This window comes from Capsella rubella, unplaced genomic scaffold (genome assembly GCF_000375325.1).
Source record: "Capsella rubella cultivar Monte Gargano unplaced genomic scaffold, Caprub1_0 scaffold_1, whole genome shotgun sequence".
NCBI classification, from domain to species: domain Eukaryota; kingdom Viridiplantae; phylum Streptophyta; class Magnoliopsida; order Brassicales; family Brassicaceae; genus Capsella; species Capsella rubella.
The window spans coordinates 6,996,581-7,016,612 of NW_006238923.1; the positions used below are offsets into that span (position 1 = coordinate 6,996,581).

General features: G+C 37.9%; 6 protein-coding genes across 7 annotated transcripts; 5 read left to right on the top strand and 1 right to left on the bottom strand.

The window, feature by feature from the left end:
• Positions 1–566: 566 nt before the first annotated feature.
• LOC17896989 (synaptotagmin-2) lies at positions 567–3,643 on the top strand. The gene is given in 11 exon segments (XM_023776840.1): positions 567–677; positions 1,024–1,122; positions 1,218–1,268; positions 1,378–1,501; positions 1,607–1,725; positions 1,806–1,907; positions 1,997–2,250; positions 2,340–2,586; positions 2,673–3,023; positions 3,098–3,229; positions 3,338–3,643. Coding segments are annotated over 11 exon segments (1,722 nt in total). The 3' UTR covers positions 3,470–3,643.
• A 1,586-nt stretch (positions 3,644–5,229) lies between these two features.
• LOC17900101 (rac-like GTP-binding protein ARAC4) lies at positions 5,230–7,402 on the top strand. Its single transcript, XM_006305585.2, has 7 exons — positions 5,230–5,624; positions 6,078–6,165; positions 6,256–6,365; positions 6,457–6,520; positions 6,674–6,738; positions 6,825–6,890; positions 6,988–7,402. The coding sequence occupies exons 1-7, from the start codon at positions 5,526–5,528 to the stop codon at positions 7,084–7,086; spliced, it is 591 nt and encodes a 196-aa protein (XP_006305647.1). The 5' UTR covers positions 5,230–5,525; the 3' UTR covers positions 7,087–7,402.
• A 242-nt stretch (positions 7,403–7,644) lies between these two features.
• LOC17896984 lies at positions 7,645–9,552 on the bottom strand. 2 transcript variants are annotated; one of them, XM_023789478.1, is made up of 4 exons: positions 9,137–9,552; positions 8,382–8,658; positions 8,081–8,286; positions 7,873–7,965 (listed from the first exon to the last, which is right to left on the bottom strand). In XM_023789478.1, the coding sequence occupies exons 1-4, from the start codon at positions 9,215–9,217 to the stop codon at positions 7,873–7,875; spliced, it is 657 nt and encodes a 218-aa protein (XP_023645246.1). In that variant the 5' UTR covers positions 9,218–9,552. The 2 variants fall into 2 exon arrangements, with proteins under 2 accessions (XP_006305478.1, XP_023645246.1); XM_006305416.2 differs by having other exon boundaries at positions 7,645–8,286; positions 9,137–9,537.
• Positions 9,553–9,965: 413 nt separating this feature from the next.
• Positions 9,966–13,592, top strand: LOC17900492 (protein FREE1). Its single transcript, XM_006306981.2, has 10 exons — positions 9,966–11,068; positions 11,287–11,373; positions 11,461–11,592; positions 11,687–11,818; positions 11,973–12,038; positions 12,130–12,240; positions 12,430–12,522; positions 12,631–12,664; positions 12,749–12,816; positions 13,266–13,592. The coding sequence occupies exons 1-10, from the start codon at positions 10,061–10,063 to the stop codon at positions 13,341–13,343; spliced, it is 1,809 nt and encodes a 602-aa protein (XP_006307043.1). The 5' UTR covers positions 9,966–10,060; the 3' UTR covers positions 13,344–13,592.
• Positions 13,593–14,382: 790 nt separating this feature from the next.
• LOC17896828 (GDSL esterase/lipase At1g20120) lies at positions 14,383–16,283 on the top strand. Its single transcript, XM_023776843.1, has 5 exons — positions 14,383–14,950; positions 15,166–15,293; positions 15,419–15,652; positions 15,737–15,992; positions 16,084–16,283. Exons 1-5 carry the CDS (start codon positions 14,383–14,385, stop codon positions 16,281–16,283), a joined length of 1,386 nt encoding a protein of 461 aa, XP_023632611.1.
• Positions 16,284–17,115: 832 nt separating this feature from the next.
• Positions 17,116–19,163, top strand: LOC17897574 (anther-specific proline-rich protein APG). The gene is made up of 5 exons (XM_006305837.1): positions 17,116–17,830; positions 17,947–18,077; positions 18,175–18,438; positions 18,637–18,883; positions 18,967–19,163. Exons 1-5 carry the CDS (start codon positions 17,116–17,118, stop codon positions 19,161–19,163), a joined length of 1,554 nt encoding a protein of 517 aa, XP_006305899.1.
• Positions 19,164–20,032: the final 869 nt, after the last annotated feature.

The window sequence follows — 20,032 nt, forward strand, 5'->3', positions numbered from 1 at the left end:
CAATGCACCTTAACACAACTAAAAGAAATAGGACAATGAGCAAACAAGACGAAAAAATGTTGCATAAACATAAGAAAAAAAAAAAGAGAAGTTTAATGAGTAAAGCAATGAAGAAGTTGAAACATCAAAGGTTAGATGAAATGGACAATTTAAATGATCCCTTGTAATAATAACAAAAGTCCTTGTTTGTCGATACTATTGAAAACTATTACAATCCCAGCCAAACACATGGACGTTTCACATAGACTCCCCGTACATAACGCTCTTGAATATTTCCTATTCAAAACCGTTTATTTTTTATTTTTATTTTTCCCAAAAGTCTGTGATATCAATTTCTCTATCAAGTGAAGGATAATAGTAATGTTGTGTGACTATTGTGTATAGGAGCGAAGTTCTCTTTCTGTAACGTAAATCCATGGCAAGATCAGAAATATTAATTGATATTTAAATCTCCTCGATCGATCCAGTTAATTATGCGGTTTCTCTTTTTCGAATTATAATTATTTGGTTTTGGTGGTTCAAAAGAAGGAGAGATCCCAAGAGTGAGGTTTTGATTTGATGAGAAAATGGGAATAATCAGCACAATATTGGGTGTGTTTGGTTTCGGGTTCGGAACAACCATTGGAATCGTCATTGGTTACTACTTGTTCATCTATTTTCAGTCTACTGATGTTCAGGCATCTTCCAATCTTCTTTACCTTAATCATCCGTTTTTTTTTTTTTTGTCATTTCCTGATTGGAGATTTTGTTTAGTTTCCTCTTTGAATGCGACAAATCGTGTTAGATGTATTTTTTTTTTCTATAATTCATGTAATGGCCCATGTACATTGTTACATCTCCGAAAAAATTTGCATGCATGAAAATACAAAACAATCACTTGTTTGTTCCTTGTCACTTTTTTTTGTTTTTTTTTTGTGTGATTTGATCTGTTGGATTCTTAAAGGGAAGATTGATATCTAGAATTGTAATGTGCTGTTTGGTTAGCTTATAATTCATTGGTTAATTTGTTAAATCTGTGGTCAGGACCCCGAGATCAAGCCACTGGTGGAGTTAGATTCAGAGACTATAGCAAAAATGTTCCCTGAAATACCTTTGTGGGTGAAAAATCCTGATTTTGATCGTGTATGTTTCCTTATATTCTCTTCATCTCCTTAGTTAAATGCTATTATGTAGTATTATGGTATAATTTGTAACAAATTTTCTCTTTCTTTTTGAAGATTGACTGGCTTAACAAGCTCGTTGGCCATATGTGGCCTTTTTTGGACAAGGTAAAGTCTTCTTCTTCTTGCTTTCATAGTTTCATGCATGTTTTTTTTTTGATATTCAATAACTTGTGAAACAATGTTTCTTGTTGTAATCAGTGTTTTTTTTTTCCAGGCGATTTGTAAGATGGCAAAGTCAATAGCAAAACCCATTATCGCTGAGCAAATTCCAAACTACAAAATCGATTCAGTTGAATTTGAAATGCTCACTTTGGGTTCATTACCACCAACTTTCCAAGGTACTCCATGAGTTCAACACTCATAGATACACATTTTTGTCCTTTAGTTTCTTCTTCCTTTTGGAAATAACGTATGTTTTGATTCTCACTAGCTATCTTTTGCAGGAATGAAGTTTTATGCAACTGATGACAAAGAACTGATCATGGAGTTATCAGTGAAATGGGCAGGGAATCCTAATATCATTGTTGTAGCCAAAGCATTTGGCTTAAAAGCTACTATTCAAGTAAGTTTTTGATCGTTGTATCGACAAGAAACTAACTAATTTTTTTTTCTGATTACTTGTGAGATTAATTGTATTATCAGGTAGTTGATTTGCTAGTTTATGCTACTCCAAGGATCACTCTGAAGCCATTAGTCCCATCATTCCCCTGTTTTGCCAACATATTTGTCTCTCTTATGGATAAGGTAGAACCCAAAAATGAGCAAAAAATTTTGTGCGTAATACATTAAAACCTTAAAACACAAGAAAGTTTAAAATGTGATCTCTTATGTAGCCACAAGTTGATTTTGGACTGAAGTTACTAGGTGCAGATGTAATGGCCATTCCTGGCTTATACCGGTTTGTCCAAGTAATGACGTTTTGGAAGCTGTTTCTTTATCTTTTTCCAATCTAAACAAACAGTCTTGTTCAGACCTAAAACTATGTTCCTTGGATTCACGTCTTATTCTAGGAACTCATTAGAGATCAGGTTGCAAACATGTATCTATGGCCAAAGACTTTGAATGTACAGATAATGTATCCTTCTAAGTAAGTATTTTTATTTTGTTGGGGGATCAATTGTCTCACTTCTGTTACTCTTACAGTTTTTGATAAATGTCAATTTGCACGATCTGCAGAGCTATGAAGAAACCTGTTGGATTGCTTAGTGTGAAGGTCATAAAGGCAATAAAGCTTAAGAAGAAAGATCTTCTGGGCGGATCAGATCCTTATGTGAAATTAACACTCGCTGGAGACAAGGTTCCTGGTAAAAAGACAGTTGTTAAACACAGTAATCTGAATCCTGAGTGGAACGAAGAATTCGATTTAGTTGTCAAAGAACCAGAGAGCCAAGAACTACTGCTCATTGTTTATGACTGGGAACAGGTGAAAACCTCTAGCTAGGTGAATTGGCTTCTTTTAATAAATATCTCTGGAGATCATTTTGCGTAACGAATTTGATATATTTGCAGGTTGGTAAACATGATAAGATAGGAATGAACGTGATACCACTCAAAGACCTTACTCCTGAGGAGCCAAAACTCATGACCCTTGAGCTATTAAAATCAATGGAACCAAACGAGCCACCTAGCGAGAAATCGCGTGGACAGCTTGTTGTGGAGGTCGAATATAAACCCTTTAAGGATGATGAGATTCCAGACAACTTTGATGATCCAAATGCAGTAGAGAAAGCACCAGAAGGCACACCTTCTGGTGGTGGCTTGCTTGTGGTCATAGTTCACGAAGCTGAGGATCTAGAAGGCAAATATCACACAAACCCTTCTGTGCGTTTGCTATTCAGAGGAGAAGAGCGTAAAACAAAGGTATCAAAACTTATCTTTAACTCATAAGACATCAAGAACGAGTGTTGAAACACATTTGTGTTTTGATTTTGCAGCGTGTGAAGAAAAACAGAGAACCAAGGTGGGATGAAGATTTCCAATTCCCATTAGATGAGCCTCCCATAAACGATAAGCTTCACGTTGAAGTCATCAGTTCTTCTTCAAGAATGGGTTTAATTCATCCCAAGGTTAGAAACAAAACCAGATCTTTTTTTTTTCTCAAGCCCCTTTAAAGAACTCATCACAAAATCCAGATCGTTGAGCAAGAACAATATTTTGATTTGATTTTTGATCAGGAAACTCTCGGTTACGTGGTGATAAATCTTGGTGATGTTGTGAGTAATCGGAGAATCAACGATAAGTATCATTTGATAGATTCCAAAAATGGTCGGATTCAGATTGAGCTTCAGTGGAGAACTTCTTCTTGACTTCAAATGTTTCGTTTCTTAGGGTTCACGAGACAATACTCTTTTTGTTTGCCTTCCTTCCTTTGTACGTAAAAATTTATATAGTAGCATAAAATATGCCATAAAAACATAATGGGCCTCGCGCGTAAGCCTTTTTGTTAAGATGGGTTTATACTAATTACTGTTTGAATTCTTGTTACATATCTGATTTATTTCTTGGTCCTTTCTAATTTATTTTGCAGCTTACTGTGATTCAGTTGAAGTGTTTTTTTTTTTTCGAATTTATTTCTTAAAGAATTCTGTAATCTAATGATTTTTCTTTTAATAGAAAACATAAATTTTGGAATGAAAAAAGAAGTGGAGTTAGTTAAAATAAAGAGAGATGCATGGTCACTGGTTGGTGAATAGTTTGGTAAGCTACTAAAGTTTTAACTTGTTTGATATCATGATTTGGTTAAAATCATCATACCTTCCCCGCTTTTAATTCCGTAATTACTTTCTCTAATGTCTATGATCTTGTGGTTCTAAATTTAATCTAATCCACTAAAACACACACACACACACACACAGTTGATAAATATATTTGTGGGTATTATACTCCTAAATTTCATAGCTAAACTCAGTAGGCACGAATAACTCAATGTATATATATTTCTTGTTTTGTCAGCAAAGTATAAGAGCTTATTATATATGGACTGAAAAAAGGTTTAAAATATCACATGATGCCCATATTAGCAACTAATTAGAACAAGCTACTTATCTGGTGTGATTATGATTAGGGTGATGGGACAATATCGGTGACGTGGTGGATCGTTATTGGTTAAAATAGTTAGAGTTGGGCACGTCCCATACTTCCGTTGGACCTCTCTCTATCTCTAGTCACCTATGAGATGTTCCGTAATCCGAAGGGAATCGAAAAGAGAGAATAAAAAGAAATTGATACTCCACATATAATAAGAATCGTGCGGGCACGTTCTTGAATGAGTGAGAGAGTTGCCAAATCCAATGATTATATGAGATTTTTTTTTCATTCATGCCTCTCCGTATTTTGCTAACTATACTATAAAAGTCTCTGTCGTATGTTATCTTTTTGCTTTCTTTCTTTCTGTTTCTTGATATTCTATTAAAGTCTCTTTATCTTACATCAATTTGAAATTTACCTCCCTTCAATGAAACTAAAGGACACAAGAGAGAGAGACTTTACAAGTAATTTTACGTAACAGTGATTTTGATATTTTGGAAGTTAATTTGTAGAAGTTGTGAATGGGAGCCATAACATAACAACTTTAGTTGTTGTAACGGTGAATTGACAGACTTGTATAGAGTTCCTCTATGCTGTTTTGGTAGGTGCGAAGAGGATTAGACGGATAAGCAACTTAGTTACTTTTAACCAATACAATTGGTTTGAGGTTAAATAACAAAACTTCAATAACTCATGATAGATGATGGTTTTGTACAACTACTGGTAGAAGAAAACAAATTCAGCTTCATCTGTGTACAACTACTCGTTAATTGCATTTTGGAAAACAATTATTTTAAAAATAGTTAAAGAAAACAAATAGATAATACAAACATATTGATGACATTTGTGTTTTTTCTTGTTTTTTTTTTTTATTTTAAATAAAAAACGCACAGATCTTCATTTCAAAATTCAAAAATCCGTGACATAAAAGAAAAAGGATATTTCAAAATTTGAAAAGAAAAAAGAAATAAATAGGTGGTGAAAACATAAAAGTAATAATTTTAAAATAATGAAAGGGGGAGTGAGTGTATATGATAAGGAAGGAGGTGTTGTTGTTGTTGTTGGTGGAGTTCTCTTAGCTGTCTCAGAGTTGTTATTGCGCATAGTCAGTCCCTCCTCCCTCCTCTGCCTCTTTATCTCAAACTCATTAATCATTCAACCGCCAAATTAGTCTTCTTCTTCTTCTTCTCCTTCTCTCTCTCCAATCGATTTTTGAATTTTCCCGTTTCTGCAATTTGGGGATTCTCGGATTTTCACAACCTTGCGAGCGAGAAATGTCGAGGAATTGAGGAAAGAAGCAACAGCAAAGGGTGTTAATTCTATCTTGCGGCGGAGATGAGCGCTTCAAGGTTCATAAAGTGTGTGACCGTCGGAGATGGTGCCGTCGGTAAAACCTGCATGCTCATTTCTTATACTAGCAACACTTTCCCTACAGTAATCTCTCTCTCTCTCTCTCTCTCTCTCTCTCTCTCTCTCTCTCTCGATTCTCATCTGTTTCTAGTTTTTATCTTTGTTTGAGCTGTTTCTAGTTTTTATCTTTGTTTGAGCTCGTTCGCAATACTAGATTATAGTGAATCTCGAAGAACGCTTCTTCGAATATGGATTCGGAATTTTTAATCTAAAACTTAACGATGTTTTGTTTCCAAGTTCATTTGCTATCTCATAGCTGATGTGTTTTAATTTTGTTGTAGACGCCAATTTAGTTCTTCTCATACACAATTGAAAGTTTTGATTTGTAAAATCATGTCTTCTGTTACGAGCTGTATACTAGAACTTTTTCTGATTCTGAGGATCTAGCCTCTTTATATGTTTCAACATTTTGGGACTCTATGCCTTATCTATTTTTAGCTAGTCTGCTGTTTCAGAATCTGATTTTGTGATTTTCAGGATTATGTTCCAACTGTTTTCGATAACTTCAGTGCTAATGTGGTTGTTGATGGGAACACTGTCAATCTTGGATTGTGGGATACAGCCGGTAAATCTTTTGAATACTAGTTCATCGTTGGAATTTTCTTTTTTTGTTGCGGGTTACTTGAATTGGTTTGTGTTTTGGGGTTCGAAACAGGTCAAGAAGACTACAACAGGTTACGACCTCTGAGTTACCGTGGTGCTGATGTTTTCATTCTTGCTTTCTCTCTGATCAGCAAGGCTAGCTATGAGAATATTGCCAAGAAGGTTTGCATCTTTTGCTTATAGTCCAATATAGCTTGTGATGAGTGGGTTAGTGAATAAATCTGATCTTGTTCTTTGTTTGTTCCTCTTTCAGTGGATTCCTGAGCTCAGGCATTATGCTCCCGGTGTTCCCATTATCCTTGTTGGAACAAAACTCGGTAATTTTAACTCTTTCTTGATTGAACTGATCATGTTATTATTGGTTTGATTGGTTTACGTTTATGCAAATCTGTCGACTCCAACCATTTTTTTCCAAGTTTTCAAACAAAATTAGTATGGTCATGGGAGATTTTTGAATTCTGTATTTGCAGACCTTCGAGATGACAAGCAATTTTTCATAGATCATCCTGGTGCAGTGCCAATTACTACAAATCAGGTACTTAATTTTTTTTAAACGGATAGTCTCACTGTGATTGCCAGCTCTTGATGGATTATTGGCTGAAGTTGTTATGAATGATGCAGGGAGAGGAACTGAAGAAACTGATTGGATCTGCGGTCTACATTGAATGTAGTTCAAAAACACAGCAGGTATACCTAATAAATTACTTGTCCTGGTTCTTACTGTTTGCATAGATTCTTGTTAAGAGGCTGACCTTTTTTCTTTTTCTTTTTGGGGATTCTGCAGAATGTGAAGGCAGTGTTTGATGCAGCCATAAAAGTGGTGCTTCAGCCACCAAAGCAGAAAAAGAAGAAAAAGAACAAGAACAGATGCGCGTTCTTGTGATGATGAAAAATCACTAAGACTAGGTAAACAAGAAGGAAGAAGAAGAAGATTTCAACTATTTGATTCGTCCCCATTTTAATATGATAGTTTCGACATGAAGGGAGACATTTCGGGTAGCTTTTTGTATAGTTGCTAAAACGAGCTGTGTTGTTGTGTCTTTTACTCCTTGCTGGTGAATCATTTGAGTTCACCGAGGAAGAAATGGTGTGTTCCACTCTTGCTATGTAGACTAATCTCTCTCTCTTCTCTTTTGTTCTTGATGGGGATCATTTTGTATTAACATATGAATCTAATTACTATTGCCTTTTGTTTTCTAGCTCTTGTTCTCTTCTTCTGTCCCCAATTGTATGATCCACTTGATCTGATTTAGACCTTTCCTCAGCTGGATGGTCAACTATCATAAAAATTAGGCAACTCTTAATGCCGACTAACTTACACTACATTCAAGAAGAAGACCAACTGGAGAACAACAACTGCTATCAAGGCATCATAGTACTATTTTAATGGTTGCTCAGATTGCATATCCTTGAATTGAGCTACCTACTCGCATTTGTTCAATTAACCAAAAGCTTCCAGTTGCAGAAATTGATCTTCAAGTATTACATAGATCACTGTGATGGTTACAATCAGTATGTACAAGCTACAGCCTAAGGCTAAGCTGAGAAAGAACAAAACAATATGGGAACTAAAACGGGACTGTGTATGGTAATGAAAAAATTCCGACATCAGACAAAAACCGAGCTCTAGGAAAAGAGGAAGAATCTCCAGAGGTCTGCAAGTTCATGTTCATGTCTTCACTATTTTTAATAGAAGCTTTGGTCGAGGAAGTGTTATCTTGCCGCCTTGTACCAAAAAGCCATTCATCGCTGCTGCTAACATCTTCCTCCAATGAAAGACAAGGAGGACAAGGAGGAACCCATCCATCAAACAAAGAATTGTACCGAGATTCTTTGCTTGGCTTATGTTTCTTTCTCTTCTTTGATTCAGAAGGAACTGTAATCTTGTTGCTCTGAAGTGAGGTAGAGAGCAGATTCACATCATGGTCGCAGGTCTTTGGAAGAGAGACAGAACTTGGTATCTCGCTGGGTCTCTCAGCCCCTGAAGTTGAGCAAAGACGATCCTCTTGATGTACAACCTCAACTTCTTTTGGTTTTTTAAAAACAAACCGTATCCTTAGCGGTTTACCAGCTACAGGCGTAGCTGCAAATGATTACATATAAAATTTTCAGTACACGAAGCACAATACGAGAGTCAGAAAACTGAACAATCTAGTCGAAGAAGGGAAAAACACAAACCTTTAATTTGACTCTCAACAACAGCAGGAGAAGTTTCTCTTCTTCTCTTCTTACTGTTCTGACTACCATCAGACAAATAACCAACATGTTCTTCTGTCAAACAACTCTTCTCAAGTTGTTCAGACTCATCTGAGACTTGCTTAGAATCATCTGAGACTTGCTTGGCTGAGATATACTCTAGTTTAGGGGATTTCTTCTCTTTCTTTGGTTTCTTATCTTTCTTTTTCTCCTTCTTCTCTTTCCGATGCACCTTTTCAGAGACTATTTGTCTTTCGATCTTTATAATCCATCAGAATAAAGGATTTAGACTAGAGGAAGGATTTATCAGGCAACAACCAGAAACCCATATACGTGGGTAACATCATTCAATCAGAAAACAAAAAACTGTTAATTAGTCAAAACACACATCTACAACACGTCTTTATGGTTGACTATACGATTCAAGAGTCAAGACCAAACCAAACAACATACACGTTTACACGACATCGTTAAGAGTAATATACATACAAAACAGTGAATTCAATAAGCTAAAATAAGAATTGGCTAGATATATTCCATAGATCTATGAGCATAGTGAAACAATTCAACCATAGATATATTACTACAGCTATAACCAATCAGAAACTTATATACAACCTAGCCATTTTGCTACAAGGAGGATACTATCAGGAAATCCGACCGAACATAGAAAAGCCATGTTCAGACGGGAGTGAAGACGGTGCGAATCAATCACAACAACTGAGTGCTCGACGAACCTTAGTCGATTCGACCAAGTTCTGACCGTTTCCCCAGTTCCTCGCATACACAGGTGGTGGAGTTGTGAAATAACGCGACATCTCTTTTTCTTTTTTCTTTTCCTTCTCTCTCAGATCGAATCGAATAACGGACAAGAAAGCAGACAGGAGTAATCAAATTCGGACAGGACTAATCGAACCTACGGTTAGGTTTCAGATTCACGCGTACGGAGCCTTCTTTGTGGCGCCAAATCAAATCGAAATCGAAGCGTGAGACGGAGGAGGGAACCCTAACTTCTGTTCTTATTTTTTTTTCTTTTGCCTTCGACTCGTATTTTGCTAATCGATGAGAGAGAGAGAGAGAGAAAAGATAAAACCAATTGCTGTTGAGAAAATAATGGTGAAGGCTAAAGCTCTATTTAAAGACGCGTGAAACACTCAGATCCGCCGACTCGGCCTATGCTTACGTTTTTGTGGAATCAATAAGAAAACCCTAATTTTTTAAGGGCCATTCCCGTCATTATCTCTTCTCCGTGAAGCTCGGTCCGAGATTGCTACGTCATCTGAAATCCCCTTTTTTAAATATCCTTTGCGTCTTTCTTACTCTTAACATTATTATTGGGCTTAACAAATTAAAAAGCCCAGATATATAATCCGAAGCCCATAACAACTTTACTTCATTATGAGTCCTGTACTCTTGTCCGACTCGGTTTCTCGACACTTGCATAGAAAAACAATCACGCGTTAAAACCATCTCTTACTTCATCAACGGTTCACTATAACGCCACGTGTATTCATATAAATATTACAAAAGTTCGCGAGACATACAATACTTCCCGTACCAAATATTCCCTTGACTCGATCTGTCTTTCATCTTCTTCTTCGTCATCGTTTCCTCTTCCGATTAAACCATCGCCGACGTTAGCTCAAATCACCGATTCAACGATGCAACAGGGAGATTACAATTCGTACTATCACCACCAGTACTCTCAATTTCAAAACCCGACCCCAAATCCTAATCCTAATCCCAATCCCTCTCCGCCGGCGCCAACAGCCGCTGCTCCCACCGATCTTTCTCAGAACACGTACGCATCAGCGCCACCGTTCACCGGCGGTTACGGTGCCAACGATTACTCAAACTATTCACAGAATTATACTCCGTATGGGCAAAACTCTGATCATGTCCCTCCTTCAGCTCCTTCCTTCACTCCACCATCACAACCGCCTCCTCCTTCTCCTCCGGCGACTTCCTTAAACCCTAATTCTTATTCAACCTTCAACCAACCACCTCCGCCCACGATTCATCCACCACCTGTATCCTCTTACGGATCATTTGATTCTACTGCTCCGTATCAGCAATCTACCACGCAACCGTCGTATTATTCACCGTATGATCAGCATCAGACCTCTGGCTATTCTTATGCGCCTCCTCCTTCATCTGCCCCTGCGCCGAATCCTAATCCTGCGCCTTACTCATCATCCTTGTACTCGGCACCTCCTTACAGTGGCGGAGGATCATCCGTACCTCCTTCGTATGAGAAACCATACGACAAGCCTGTGAAATTTGATCAATCTGGTTATGGCGGTTACGACCGGAGCAGATCGGATTTAGGATCTGATCTATATGGGAAACGATCTGATACCGGAGGATATCCCGCTTTTGAAGACTCATATGGCGATGGCGTCTATGCTTATGAAGGAGGCAAAGTTGAGCCCTACGGTTCTCGTGGAACAGCGCCGAAGTCATCCAATTCGACCTTGTTCGACGATTATGGACGATCCATTAGCTTTTCTTCAGGGAGAGATTCTTCTGCTAGCTCGAAATCTGCTAAGATCGTGAGAGCTGTCCCCAAGGCTGATGTACAAGAAGATTCCACTGGTGGTGTGCAGAAGTTTCGTGTCAAATTGTTGGCTGAGACTTACGGACAAACCACAACAGATGTTCTTTGCCAGGTACTGTCCCCAATTCAAGTTTCTTCATGTCCATTTAGAACGATGTGAGATTTATGTAGCCTCCGTACTAATACGTCAAAAATATAATTTCGAATCGTAATGGGATTTTTGAAGTTCATACACGCAATGAGGAACAACAACTCGTGTACTCTGCTATTAGTTAAAGCTGATTGGGTTTGTGTTAAATTGTTAATAAGCTGCCTGATTTGTGCTAGCAGATTGGTTTAGATGGCCTCCGTATGCTTGATCCAAGTACTAGCCGAACTTTGAGAATATATCCTCTTGAGAACATCACAAGATGCGAAGTAAGGATACGATCTACTTTCTTCTTTAGACTTATTCTGTTCCAGTTTCTTGACTGGAGTCTTATATTTTAAATATCTTTCTATCAGAAACTAGATTCTTCTATTCTGGCTTTCTGGTCGAAGACTCCAGTAGACTTTGAAGCTAAACGTATCAGACTGCAATCAAATAGTTACACCACCAACACCCTTCTGGACACAGTGACAGCTGCAATGTTTCAGGTTCCTAAACTGACTAGTTATATATCTTTTTTTCTTTTAACTCTATGCGTCAATCCTATTACTAATCTGATGTTCTTCTGTTGGTGGGTTTTAGGCCAAGGAGATTGGGGGAAGTAGCAGGCCTCCTGCCTCTACAAAACTGGTTGAGCAATCTGCTGAGAAGAAAAAAGGATTGGGTGATTGGATGAACATTATAAAGCCTGTAAATGAGGAGAAAGATCATTGGGTATGATTTTTTTGTTGAAAACATAACTCTCTTTTTAGTCAAAGTAAAAAGGCTAGGGTAGTTTTGGTGATCAGTTGCATCCTTATTCTTAGTGTACTTTCTTAGGCGTGGCTATATTGTTCTCACTCTCACTCTTTGATATCTATGATGGCAGGTCCCTGATGAAGCTGTATCTAAGTGCACATCATGTGGGTCAGATTTCGGTGCATTTATACGAAGGGTATTATTTTCTCCCAATCTTACAATCTGAATTAAATTGTTGACCATGTTGGGACTGACAAACTTTATGGATTTTGAAATTTAATTTTCAGCACCACTGCAGGAACTGTGGTGACGTCTTCTGTGACAAGTGTACCCAAGGCAGGATTGCTCTCACTGCGGAAGAGAATGCTCCCCAAGTCCGTGTTTGTGACCGGTGCATGGTATGCTTATCCATCTTTTTATTTTTCGTTAAGTTGTGGAATCATGTTCCTTGGAATCCTGAGAATGTGTTGATCTAGCGTTACCATGGAGAACCTTGGTCACGTGTTTGGTTAAAAGTGAATCTGTCTTTAAGGCCTTTCAGTTCAAAAAGTCTGGCTGCTCATGTGAATATGTTTCTGGATGTGCAGGCAGAAGTGTCACAAAGGTTGAGTAATGCCAAGGAATCAGCTGGCAGGAATGCGAGCGCGCAGAGCCATGAAGACCTTGCTAGGAAGTTACAGGTGGGCTAATCTTCCTGGGTTCTTTATAATTTGAAAGATTTACAAGTTGAGTTAATATCTGGCGCAAAGTGTATAATTGTTTTCTGACGGTCGATCTGTTTGATACAGGAGGAAATGGAGAGAAACCGCAAGTCTTCATCTGGTAGTTCACCATGTTTAGTATATTTCATGCTTTTGATAATTGTTTCTGGTTTTTTATGGTTACTGACAATGGTAGGTATAACAGGTTCGAGGGAAGGATCCGGAAGGCGGATGAAAGAAGTAGCTTGTCCAACATGCACAGTGCACTTACAGGTTTGATCCTTAGTCTTTCTTTGTATGATTTTTGGACTCGATAGAACAATTGAAACAGGGGGGGGGCGGGGGGTCCTCATAGTATAATCATTTGTGTCGGTGTGTATGATCATCTTGCATATACATTTGACGAAATAGAGTAGCTAGACGAATTTTGATGTCTTACCATGCATCTATGAGCTCTCTTTATCTGACATAACATTGGAGACACCTGTTATAGATGTGAGGATAACACTGTTATTCATGCGAGCTCTACTATTCAGCAGTTTAGGTTGATGTGATTATCTATTAAAATTGGATCATGGAGATTGTCGCTTAATCTTGTGAACATTTAGTTCATGCAAGTGGATAATTAATTCGAGACAGATTGGAATTTTGACATTGGCTTGTTTGTAGTGTCTCCTGATACCATCTATGCGATTATGAGAGTATTTCCATTTAAATTTCAGGTCCAGGTTCCAGTCTCAGGATCAGAGACCATCGAGTGTGGAGTTTGCCAAAACCCTTTCCTCGTGAGCGCGCATTGATCTTCCAACCCACTTTTTTTGCTTGACATATATATCAAAATTAAAATTATGGGATTTGGTCATTTGGTTATTGAATTGGGTTTTATCACACCAAAATAAGTTCATGTCCTGTCTCATGTGGATGATGTTTCCCCTTTGTGTGTATATGAAAGTCTTTGAGTGATGAACTCCATCTACTTTGTTGTTCCCTGATGGTTGATTGGTTAGTTTACTTATCAGAACTTCAATGTCATTGCCGCTGCTTCAATTTCTCTGACTACTCGTATGTAGTCCAAAGATGTCGTTGTTCATTAGTGTTATTTTCTACTATTATATGAAACTACTTATACAATAATGAAACAGAGCGGATCACACCTGACACTGAAACAGAGCTGTTGTATTTTCGCATGCAACGTCGAAATTGAGTTCCATCGATTTCCCACGTACATAAAAAGTTAACCTGGTCTTCTTGCATTTGCAAATCCTCTGATTGGAATCATTTGAGTGCTGCAATGGTGTAGCTAAACTTTCAAGCTTTCCTTCCATATTCAATTGATTCGATTAGGTTTAAGTATCATCAAACGTTTCAAAACTCAATACTAAATTCAATACTTGTTCTTCCAGGAGGCTCGTGTTTGTGATCACTTGTTCGAGTTGTCTTTGGTAGAAACTGTGTTCTTATAGTTTAGATAGTATTACGATTACGATTATGAGAGTGAGAGTAGCAATGGACTACTGAATTTAAGGAAAGTTCAAAGTGTGTGAATGAAAAGAAGCCATGAGAGACAAGTTACTTCTTCTGATAAGCATCTAAACCACATGCTTCTGTCCACTTTTTTTCTTTTCTTTCCGAGTAAAAACACTTTGGCTACTTTAGTCTCCCACTCTCTATATTTTGGAGTTTCACAACAAAAATCCTTTTTTATTTTTCTCATCAGGCATATAAGATCATCATATAGCGAATATGTTGCAAGATAGTGTGGTTTCTCGTTCTTTGCCTGGTTCGAAAAGATCTCCATGTCTATTGTTTTCCTCACTCTTTTATATCCTCTTCTTGACAATGCATGCTTCAGCATATGGCTTACAGCGAGTTCCAAAGCCAGGACCTCTCCCTGCACCATCCCCTGCATCAAAGCCAAAGCCAGGTCCGTGTGCAGGGCCATCCCCTGCAACAAAGCCAAAGCCAGGTCCTAGTCCAGCGCCAGCCCCTGCAGTACCAAAGCCAAAGCCAGGTCCGAGTCCAGGGCCAGCCCCTGCAGTACCAAAGCCAAAGCCAGGTCCGAGTCCAGGACCAGCCCCTGCACCAAAGCCAAAGCCAGGTCCGAGTCCAGGGCCAGCCCCTGCACCAAAGCCAAAGCCAGGTCCGAGTCCAGCGCCACCCCCTGAACCAAAGCCAAAGCCAAAGCCAGGTCCGAGTCCAGCGCCATCCCCTGGACCAGCGCCACCTAGGAAACATAACATGACGTTTCCCGCGATCTTTGCCTTTGGAGATTCGATCTTAGACACAGGAAATAATGATTACATTTTGACATTGATCAAAGCTGATTTTCTCCCCTATGGCATGAATTTTCCGGATGGAGTTCCCACGGGCAGGTTTTGCAATGGCAAAATCCCTTCTGATTTTATAGGTGAATTGACTCTTGTACATGAGATTAAAGATACATATAATTATATACATGTAATGTACCTACATAATAATATTCATGCTTCTATATATATAGTTCATATGCCATTGCATCATATGAAACTAGAGAATGTTGTTGAAGCTAATAGTATTTTGCATGTATATTTTCGATGGAAATATTCTTATGTAATTTTGTTTTTCTTTTTCTGAATTTCACAGCGGATTATTTAGGAGTAAAACCAGTTTTACCGGCATATTTGACACCGGGACTAACCAAGGAAGATCTCCTCACTGGTGTTTCCTTTGCTTCGGGTGGTTCTGGTTTCGATCCTTTGACACCTATCGTAGTAGTAATGACGTCAATAAATTCTTTAGCTTTTGAAATCATCTCCTTCATTATTAATATTTCCATTTCATTTGGTTATAACTTGTTATCAATGTGAATAAATGTGTTAACAATGTTTATACGTAGAGTGCTATACCTATGTCAAACCAATTGACATACTTTCAAGAATACATAGAGAAAGTGAAAGGCTTTGTGGGAAAAGAGAAAGCTGAATACATAATATCTCAAGGCCTAGCCATTGTGGTAGCTGGCAGCGACGATCTGGCTAATACCTATTATGGTGAACACTTGGAAGAATTCTTGTATGACATCGATTCATATACCTCTTTTATGGCTAACTCTGCAGCAAGTTTTGCTATGGTACGTGAAACTAATCCTCTCGATCTAATTGTTTATATGAGCTAGTAAATTAATCCTAACGAATATGAGTTAAAATATTGGCAGCAACTTTATGAATCAGGAGCAAGAAAAATAGGATTCATTGGTGTTTCTCCCATCGGGTGTATACCGATACAGAGAACCACAAGAGGAGGGCGTACTAGAAAATGTGCTAAAGAACTAAACTTCGCAGCTCAGCTTTTCAATTCCAAACTCTCCACAAGTTTGAATGCATTGGCCCAAACCTTGAAAAACTCCACATTGGTGTATATTGACATCTACGCTTCTTTTGCTGATATGATTCAAAACCCCCAAAAATATGGTAACGGTCAACTGCTAACACTCTACACAGTGATGTTTTTGTGAGAATGAGCTTGAGAATATGTTTTTTTTTTTCTTTGGAAATTTTGCAGGATTTGATGAGATTGGTAGAGGATGTTGCGGGACGGGGCTATTCGAATTAGGTCCGCTTTGCAATAAATATACATCATTTCTTTGCAAGAATGTGTCTTCATATATGTTTTGGGACTCTTACCATCCAACTGAAAGAGCATATAAGATCTTAAGCCAAAAGTTTGTAGAGAATGACATGGGACCTTTCTATGAGAAATAAATAAATGTAAATTTAAGATAACATACTTGAGGATGTTTGAGATATAATTTGGCTAAGTTAAAGTAATTTAAAGATATACCTCATTTGGATTAATGTATTAAAACATGATTATGTATTATACATGTAATCACGAGAAATATAGTTGGTTTGACAGAACAGAGTGTCAAATGCTGTTATGTTGTGTGATTAATTTGACAGAGTCAACTTGTTTCACTTGATCGGAACCATCTCATTCCACCTTAGAGGGAGAGAAAAAAAATGATTGGTGGAAAGTGGAAACAAAATTTTAACTAAATATAATTAAATCATATGATACGGCTATTAACAAAAGTATAAAAGAAGACCAATCCATTAGGAACTTCTCACCCTTTGACACAGTCGAACATGCGCCATGCATTAGCTTTTGCAATCGGGTTACAAAATTTTGTAGGTAGCTATATATTACGTAGTCATAATCCTTAACTTCAATAATCCAATTAGTTACTCTTATTTCTAAATTCTGATAAAATTTTCTTGTTAAGTCAGAGATAGTGGAGATGTTGTAACTGATAGTGTTTCTTTCACATGGGTTTCTATGGATTCGAGTGTCACGAAAGATGCTAGGAAGAGTTATAAGTTCCAGCTTGTGACAGGAGACCGAATATAAGGGAAGTCTCAAAGTGTGTGATGACAGAAGCCTTAAGACACATGCAACTTGGACAAGGCCACATAAATCGCATGTCCTAATCTACGTAATAATGCATATATATACATACGCACGCACATATTGGCATAACAGTTGCAAACACTTAAATGGAAACTGTTTCTTACTACTTGTAATAAAACCATAACCATGACGCGATCTTCCTTGGTCGATTCTTGTTCATATTCAAGAATTTTTCGTTGTATATTCTTTCTCTTATCCTTTTGTATCTTCTTCTTGACAACGACCAATGCTCAAGTCATGCACAGACGGCTCTGGCCTTGGCCATATTGGCCAAGGCCTTATCCGCAGCCGTGGCCAATGGCACCACCAGCACCAAAGCCTTCCCCACCACCTGGTCCATCACCAAAACCTGTCCCACCACCAGGACCATCTCCATGCCCACCAACACCACCGAAGCCTCAACCCAAGCCACCACCAGCACCTAGCCCATCTGCATGCCCACCACCAGCACCAGCACCTAGCCCATCTGCATGCCCATCACCACCACCTAAACCTCAACCAAAGCCAGCACCACCACCAGCATGCCCACCAACACCGCCTAAACCTCAACCAAAGCCAGCGCCACCAGCTCCAAAGAATAAGCCACCACCTGCCCCAGCTCCAAAACCAATCCCAACACCACCGCCAGCCCCAACGCCAAAACCTGCTCCACCCCCACCAAAGCCAGAGAACAAAACCATACCGGCCGTGTTTTTCTTTGGGGATTCGGTCTTCGACACCGGAAATAACAATAACCGAAGCACAAAGATGAAAAGCAACTATCGTCCCTATGGTATGGATTTTAAAATGGGAGTCGCTACTGGTAGATTCAGCAATGGAAGGGTTGCTTCCGACTATCTAGGTTCCTACTCTCTCCCTCTCTCCATCCTTTTCTTTCAAAACATAATGAAAAATATGGAAACCAATTAATTACAAATTCGATTTTTTTTTTTTTTTTGGTTTCCTTGCAACCAATAGCCAAATATCTTGGAGTTAAAGAAATCGTACCGGCATATTTCGATCCGAAAATACAACCAAACGATCTTCTTACAGGCGTCTCTTTTGCTTCGGGTGGTGCTGGCTACAACCCCGCGACATCACAATCAGCCGTAAGTTCGAATCACATTTTATCATCATTTTAATGATATGCATGATTTATTATAACTAAAACCATAATTGAAAATTCATTTGATTTATTTAAATCAGAAAGCAATACCAATGCTTGACCAATTGAAAAATTTCCAAGACTACATAGAGAAAGTGAACAAGGTAGTAAGGCAAGAGAAGACTGGAGAAGTGTTGGCAGGTTTGGAGAAGACCAATCAGCTAATATCCAAAGGAGTAGCAATTGTCGTCGCGGGAAGCAACGATCTGGTCATTACATATTTTGGAAGTGGTGCTCAACGACTCAAAAACGACATCGACTCTTATACCTCTATCATTGCTGATTCTGCTGCCAGTTTCGTTTTGGTACGTATTCTTTATTATATGTAGCTTCTTATATATCCTCCTATTTTATTATTTTCTAGCTAACTTCATAATTTTACGTCCAAACATTATTTAATTTGCCAAATTACCAATTTTTTATTATGTGACTTGATTATATATATAAAAAAATGATATTTCGTCAAGTTAATAAATAATGTAAGTGATGTATAAATTGGGCAGCAATTGTATGGATATGGAGCAAGACGTATAGGAGTGATCGGAGCACCGCCACTTGGATGTGTACCATCACAAAGAGGAAAGAGAAAGAAAAAATGTAATGACGAGCTTAATTATGCTGCTCAGCTTTTCAACTCTAAACTCCTCCTTGTTATGGGTCAAATGTCAAAAACCCTACCAAATTCTACATTGGTTTATATGGACATCTACACTATCTTCAGTCAGATGTTAGAGTCTCCTGAGGACTATGGTAAATAACTGTACAGTTCATTAGATTAAAGCTTATAATTATACATGCATGCATATTAATTTTGAAAAAAAATTTGCATGCAGGATTTGAAGAGACAAAGAAACCGTGTTGCAAAACAAGATTGTTGACCGGAGGTGCACTCTGCAAAAAGTCAACATCGAAGATATGTCCCAATACATCGTCTTATTTGTTTTGGGACGGTATGCATCCAACTCAAAGAGCTTATGAAACTATAAACAAAGCACTTGTAACAGAATACGCCCATGTTTTATCTAAATAATTAACTATTTTTATTACATTATTTTATCTCACACGAAATTGCAATGTACTAATTAATAATGTAGAAGACACATGAGCCGTTTCTGTGACTAATAATGTAGTTAAGCAAACAACATTTGAGATAGTTATGTAAGATTTTTCTTCTGTGTCAAATGAATCCTCGTACACCCATGTTTGTGCTGTAATGGCTAAATATTTTTTACGCATGGAAAATCTGGTTATTTTAGAGTTCTTCTCAAAAAATTTTTTTTAAAAAGAGTTCATGGGGACATATCAGGAACTCGTAGACATTGATTGATGTCTTCGTAATGGGATTCAAATGCTCTTGATTAGTAGTAAAACCAGAAGTGCCTAAAAGAATGGAGTCTGATTAGTACCCACATATAAAGCTAAATGCTAGGACTCTAGGAGGTTCCAAAATGTGTGAGCAGAAAGAGACACAACCAATTTCACACACCGTCACATACATCGCATGTCCGAAACAATGTATTTACTATTTGATCATTCGATTTTCAGAGATTATCTCATTTACTTTTAATTTACATGATTTCAGATAATCTTATATTCAAAAAAATACATGATTTCAGATATCCAAATTTTTTGTCATTATGACCCAAAAATAAAAGATAAATAATATTGACTTATAACATCGATGATAAGATAAAATAGAATGATCATTTATGTTACTCTATTCATTGCTAATTAAGTTGATAGATTCAATTAGTTTCTTGCTGAAGAGATTTTGGTAAACCATGGTATATTGTGATTTATGAGAGAATAAGGTTCGATTTGGTAACTGGTTTACACTTGTCACTAACGTAGGAATACTGTTTTGGATCCAAATAAGGATTTTTAAAGTTTAACGTAAGG

Excerpts from the sequence above, each read along its gene's own strand:
- LOC17896828 (XM_023776843.1), top strand. The coding sequence starts at position 14,383 with ATGCATGCTTCAGCATATGGCTTACAGCGAGTTCCAAAGCCAGGACCT. Across the intron at positions 14,951-15,165 it reads AATCCCTTCTGATTTTATAG|CGGATTATTTAGGAGTAAAA; the intron begins GTGAATTGACTC and ends TGAATTTCACAG. Across the intron at positions 15,653-15,736 it reads CTGCAGCAAGTTTTGCTATG|CAACTTTATGAATCAGGAGC; the intron begins GTACGTGAAACT and ends AAATATTGGCAG.
- LOC17900492 (XM_006306981.2), top strand. The coding sequence starts at position 10,061 with ATGCAACAGGGAGATTACAATTCGTACTATCACCACCAGTACTCTCAA. Across the intron at positions 11,819-11,972 it reads ATGAGGAGAAAGATCATTGG|GTCCCTGATGAAGCTGTATC; the intron begins GTATGATTTTTT and ends CTATGATGGCAG. Across the intron at positions 12,665-12,748 it reads AAACCGCAAGTCTTCATCTG|GTTCGAGGGAAGGATCCGGA; the intron begins GTAGTTCACCAT and ends TAGGTATAACAG.
- LOC17897574 (XM_006305837.1), top strand. The coding sequence starts at position 17,116 with ATGACGCGATCTTCCTTGGTCGATTCTTGTTCATATTCAAGAATTTTT. Across the intron at positions 18,439-18,636 it reads CTGCTGCCAGTTTCGTTTTG|CAATTGTATGGATATGGAGC; the intron begins GTACGTATTCTT and ends TAAATTGGGCAG. Across the intron at positions 18,884-18,966 it reads AGAGTCTCCTGAGGACTATG|GATTTGAAGAGACAAAGAAA; the intron begins GTAAATAACTGT and ends ATTTGCATGCAG.
- LOC17900101 (XM_006305585.2), top strand. The coding sequence starts at position 5,526 with ATGAGCGCTTCAAGGTTCATAAAGTGTGTGACCGTCGGAGATGGTGCC. Across the intron at positions 6,166-6,255 it reads TGGATTGTGGGATACAGCCG|GTCAAGAAGACTACAACAGG; the intron begins GTAAATCTTTTG and ends GGTTCGAAACAG. Across the intron at positions 6,521-6,673 it reads CCTTGTTGGAACAAAACTCG|ACCTTCGAGATGACAAGCAA; the intron begins GTAATTTTAACT and ends CTGTATTTGCAG.
- LOC17896984 (XM_006305416.2), bottom strand. The coding sequence starts at position 9,217 with ATGTCGCGTTATTTCACAACTCCACCACCTGTGTATGCGAGGAACTGG. Across the intron at positions 8,659-9,136 it reads ACTTGGTCGAATCGACTAAG|ATCGAAAGACAAATAGTCTC; the intron begins GTTCGTCGAGCA and ends TGGATTATAAAG. Across the intron at positions 8,287-8,381 it reads TGTTGAGAGTCAAATTAAAG|CTACGCCTGTAGCTGGTAAA; the intron begins GTTTGTGTTTTT and ends AATCATTTGCAG.